Source organism: Chinchilla lanigera, unplaced genomic scaffold (genome assembly GCF_000276665.1).
Source record: "Chinchilla lanigera isolate Chin_1 unplaced genomic scaffold, ChiLan1.0 scaffold00001, whole genome shotgun sequence".
Lineage (NCBI taxonomy): Eukaryota > Metazoa > Chordata > Mammalia > Rodentia > Chinchillidae > Chinchilla > Chinchilla lanigera.
In genome coordinates, this window is record NW_004955402.1 from 7,516,600 (window position 1) to 7,521,821 (window position 5,222).

Consider the following 5,222-nt stretch of genomic DNA (forward strand, 5'->3'; position numbering starts at 1 on the left):
TGCCGCGGCCACCCACCGCCTTCCGCAGCCGGGCCACGCCGTCCTCCGTGCGGCTGAGGCGGGCGTGCAGCGCGCCCAGGGCCTCCTGCAGCTGCTGGATGCTGCGCTCGGCGTCCTGAAGCCTGCGGCGCACCGTGTCGTTCAGGGCTCTCCAGAGGCGCGAGCCGTCCTCGGGGGGCAGAGCGCCTCCCTGCGCGCTCTGCAGGCACACGTCCTGCACCCCCTGCACCTGCTCCTTCAGGCGCTGCAGCTCCGCCAGGACGCGGGCGCCGTCCCAGCCGGGCGCCTCGGGCAGCGCCGAGCCCTCGCTGCCGTTGGCCGCCTGCAGGAGGACGCTGTCCAGCCTGTCCTCCAGGGAGTGGATTTTCTGGTCCAGGAGCTGCCGCAAGCCCCCGACCTCGCCGTCGATGGCCCCGCGCAGGGTCTCCTCGACGTAGACGCAGTGCTCCTCCGCGTTCTTCTCCGTCACGTTGATCCTGGCGTCCAGCTCCTCCCACCTGGCGTCGAAGTCCACGCCCACCTCGGGGGCCGCCAGGCGGTCCAACTCGTTGTCCAGCCGCCCGTTCAGCATCCTGGTGGCCTCGGCCACGCGCTCGATCTTCTGGTCCAGCGTCTGGATCTGCGGGCCCCAGTCGCCGCTCCTTGCCCCGTCGCAGCAGCCCGGCCGGGCCGCGGGGTCCTGCAGCCGGGCGCGGAGCTCGCTGAGGTCCTTCCTCAGGCTGGCCTCCTTCTCCGAGAGGAGCTCCAGGACGCCCAGGTAGCTGCTGCCGTAGTCGTCGCACTGCTGCTGCAGCCCCACCAGCTTGTACTCGCAGGTGTCCTTGAGGTCGCCCAGCTTCCGGTCCACGCCCTCCAGCAGCTCCTCGCGCAGCGCCGCCAGCCTGCTGTCCACGTAGGCCTGCAGCAGCTCGGGGGCGCTCATGGTGGCCGTGGGGCCCTGGGCCGCCTCCTGCAGCTGGCGCAGCTGCCCCTCGTAGCCCTTCACCTTCCCGTCCAGCTCCTCCAGCTTGTCGCTCTTGGTCCTCAGGGTGTCCTTGACCTCGGCCAGCTCCGACTTGATGTCCTTCATGCCGGACTCCTTGCCGTGCGGGCCGGGGGGCGGGGCCGCCTGCGTGTCCCCGGGGCCCGCGTGTCCCGGCGCAGGCAGCAGGTGCGGGCCCCCGAGCCTGCTGCCGAGCGCCTTGCCGGCGTCGTCCTGCACGGAGCGCTTGAGGTGCTCGCTGACGCCCGCCAAGGAGGCCTGCAGGTCCAGCACCGTCCTGGTGAGGCGCAGGACGCTCTCCTCCAGGACCTGGATCTTCTGCTCCTGCAGCTGCTGCGGGCCCTGCTCCGGCTCTGCGCGCTGCCGTGGGTCCGCAGCTCCAGTTGGGGGCAGAGGGGCCTTGGGCTGGGAGACCTGGCTGGGTTCGTCGTTATCTGTCAGAAAGGAAAAGTCGGACACAGTGAGTGAGGCTTGGATTCCTTCTGCCGGCATCAGCCAGAACGAGAGAGTGGGCCCTAACCGTGCACCTAGGTGGGGGCCCCACCCCTGTGACCCCAGCACTCAGGAGGCTGAGGCAGGAGAATCGCCATGGATTAGAGGCCAGCCCGGGCTACACGGTGAGTTTAGTGCCAGCCTGGACAACATAGTGAGACCCTGTCTCAAAGGCCCAGGAGAGAGAGGGCAGGTTTGTGCCGCACGACCGGTGGCCTGAGTGGGGAAACGCGTCCTCTCCCGCTCGGCGAGTGTGCCGCCCCGGCCAGTGGGCTGCAGCCCCTCCTCAGTGGCTGATGATCTCTGGAGACCACGCAAAGCCACGCTGGTGACAGCTCTGTTGCTGGAAGGCGCCAATCACGTCGGCCACGGCCACGGCGGATTTGGAAGCATCTTCGCAACAACTCCTGAGCACTCTCCGCTACCCTCCCTAGGAAAGGGCCCATCCATGTCCACGTCGTTTCCGGTGAGGTGGGCGGAGACACTAAAGCTGGGGACAGGGCCGGCCGCGGGTGTCTCCCACAGCGCAGCCCTGGGCCCGGGGGAAGGGCTTGCGTCCACTTCTGGGAATCCCAGTTGAGCACTGCCCCCCCCCACACGTGAAAGAAAGAGAAAACGATCACCAGGACGCGTGACTCAGAAGGCGGACGCCAACTGAGTCACAGAAGCCTCGGCGGAGCGAAAGGGAGTCAGGAGAGGCCGCGGCGACGCGGGCCAGGGCCGGGGGAGGGCTGCGCCGGCGCCTGGGCAGGGCCGGGCACAGCCGCCCGAGCAGAGGGCCAGGCCGCGCGACACAGGCGCCAGCAAGGGCAGTGCACAGCGCGGCGAGCGCCCGAGGAGTCAGGAGGGTGCGGACATCTGAATTTCGGGTTCCTTGAGTCTCCCCTCTCTAAGCTTCTGCCAGGTGTTTTGGGTTTCGGGGTTCGATTCGGTTCTGTGACGGGGTCTTGCTCGTTGTGTAGCTCAGGTTGGCCTCAGAGTCACGGCCCATCCTCCTGCCTCAGCCTCGCAAGTGCGGTTATCTCAGGCCCGCACAAGATCGTTAACAGCAGACATCACCCGTTCAGATCAAAGCCGGAGGCAGGTGTGGCGGCCCAGCACCCGTAATCCCGCACTGCGGGGGCTGCGGGGGAGGGTCACAAGTGGACACCCAGCCTGGACATCAGCGACTTCACAGGAGCCTGTCCCAAGACATATGAAGGACTGGGCCACGGCTCAGCGGGAAAGCCCGAGGCTCAATCCCCAGCACTGCCGGACTAAAACTCTTCATCTCACATTTCAGGGAACACGTGAATAAAGGGTGAAAAGTCTAACTTGGGGCTCAGTTTTGCAGACAGCGCGTCCCAAACAGAATAAGAGTTATTTTATTTATCTGTTTTTAGAAAGACATTTTTAATTCCTCTAAACTCAGATTTATGGGTCTTGCGGATGAAGTATTAAACGTAACAATACATTCGATGGTCTATTTCAAGACAGGTCTCACTCTGTAGTTCAGGCTGGCTTTGAACTATGTAGCCTAGACTCACCTCAAACTCTTGGTGATCCCCCTGCCTCAGCCTCCCAAGTGCTGGGACTACTACGCATGCGCCACCACGCCCGCACCCAGTGGTTTTCCTTTTCTTTCCAGATACTGGGGTGGAACCCACGGCCCTGCCCACGGGGGTTTCTCTTCTCCCCTGGAAGGCCACAGCCCACGGGGCAGCAGGGAACAGCGGGGCAACGACGTTACCTGTGGCCTTCTTCACACTGCTGCGCGGCCTCGAGGGTAAGGGGCGCGGGCCCTTGGCAGCGTCCCGGGGGCCCTCCTGGCAGTCCGGGCCACGGAACCCGGGGCAGCATCTCCACTCCAGCTGGGTCACTGTCTTGTACCTGGTCACGTACCTGGGCCTGAAGTTCACGCGGTACCTGTGACAGGGGACAGGGTCTCCTCAGGTTCTGCTGCCAGCTACCTGGCCTGGCCCCCGGCACCGCTCGGGGGGAAGAGACCCTCGCTGGGGGCCCCGTCCCTCCTGAAGCAGGCCACCAGCCCTGGGGACCAGCCAAGGTGACTATCTCAGGTGCCGGCGCCCACCTTCCCGTGACGTCTGCGAGATGGCCCCGAGGGTCGGACCTGTGACCTCTCCGCACTGGCGGCCACGCTGAGGGGGCCTCCTGCTCCGGGACAGCGGGGTAACCGCCAGCAGGGCGCCGTGCTCACCCTCCCACTGCCCCTCCACCGGTGTCCCTGCTGGGCAGACGTGCCAGGACCAGGCGCAGCACTCGGGCCTCAGTGGGGAAAGTGCCCCGGAGAAAAGCGAGAGGAGGCCGGGAAGGAAAGAGGCGGGGCTCGGGGCCAGCACCCCTCCCCAGCCCTGCACGCCCCTTCCTGCCTCCCTGCGCCCAGCCAGGCCCCGCCCAGAGCCTGGCGATGGTCACACGTAGCACAGTTTATTACAGCGGAAGACGCAGCGCCATAGATGCCCTTCAAAATACACTGTCATGGCTCGTGTCCCCCAACGCCTCACGCAGGCATGGGCGGCTTCTACAGCTTGTGATTGATGCGTGGTCCAACGCTGGGATGATGGGTGTGAGGGCTGCTCCATGGGGTGGGCAGCCTGCATGCAGTGTGAGGGAGGGAAAGGCCTTGCTCTCGCTGCTCCTCCCGCCTTTGCTGTGTTCTGCCGTCATGAACTGCTGCCCTCTGCCGTGTGCCACCCTGCCTTGGAGCCAGCCGAGTATGGACTGAAGCCTCTGCCAGCTGTGAGCTAAATAAACCTTTCCTTCCTTAACCTTGGGTGTGGGGTGTTTTGTCTCAGCAGCGAGCGAGCAGTAATGGAGACCCGCCCCTCGCTTCGAGCACACTGATCCCACCCTTCTCCTCACTGTGCTGCCTCTGTCCTGAGGCGGGGTCTCACACGGCGCTCAGTCTGGACTCAAACTCACGGCGATCCTCCCGCCTCAGCCCGAGCCTCCGCGTGAGTACCGGGATCGCGGGTGTGCGCCACCACGCCCGGCTCCTGCCGCTTTCTGAAGCGGCTCTGGAATCCTCTCTCCTGAACGTCTTTACGAGGTGTGATCAGAAACACAGTGAATGCTGCTGCAGAAAGGCAGCTCACAAAAACACGGCGCCCGTCCTCGTCCACCTCCTCCGCCCGAAGCCTCTGCTCCCGCTCACTGCCGGACGCGAAGGAGAAACACTGACTGATTCGGGACACCGAGGCAGTGGCCACCGCGCCCTGAGGGTAGGCGTGTCTGAAGCGGGGGCAGGGGTGGAGGGGTTCACTGCGCCCCGCCAACAGGCGTCTTTACTGTTGCATTTTTAAAAGGAAGCGTTCGCCCTCAGTGACGCCACACATGTCCCTGCCACAGCCTCGGCCCGGGTAAGGGGCGCCCTGAGCCCACAGCAGAGGGGCACGCAGGTCCTGGCCCGCCCAGACGAGTTCCCAAGGGCGCGGGCAGCCGTCACGTTCACCGTGAGGAGCGTGCGGCCTCAGAGCAGCCCTGCCCCTCCCCTGAACCCCGTGGCTCGGGCCTGCAGCTGCCAGCCGGGGACAGACGGCCCATGGCCCCGGGGGCATCGGGAGCGGGCGGAGGGCTGTCCAGGGAGGGAAGGAGCCAAGTGGGGCTCCCAGCCCCTCCTCCACCCAGGCACTGAGGGAGATGCCCCGCTGGGCGCCCCTAAAAGAGCCAGCAGCAGCCAGCGCCCTGATCCACACCTGTGATCCCAGTGCTCAGGAGGCTGAGGCAGGAGGACTGCAAGCTGAAGCCC

The 5,222-nt window shown here is 65.7% G+C and overlaps 1 protein-coding gene across 1 annotated transcript in view; it reads right to left on the reverse strand.

The window, feature by feature from the left end:
• Emilin2 (elastin microfibril interfacer 2) overlaps window positions 1-3,379 on the reverse strand; it is a gene marked incomplete at its 5' end in the record, with an annotated part of 12,305 nt that extends 8,926 nt beyond the window's left edge. The window contains 2 exon segments of the mRNA XM_013518815.1: window positions 1-1,416; window positions 3,204-3,379. Of these exon segments, the coding sequence (XP_013374269.1) occupies window positions 1-1,416; window positions 3,204-3,379 (1,592 nt within the window).
• Between the last annotated feature and the right edge of the window lie 1,843 nt (window positions 3,380-5,222).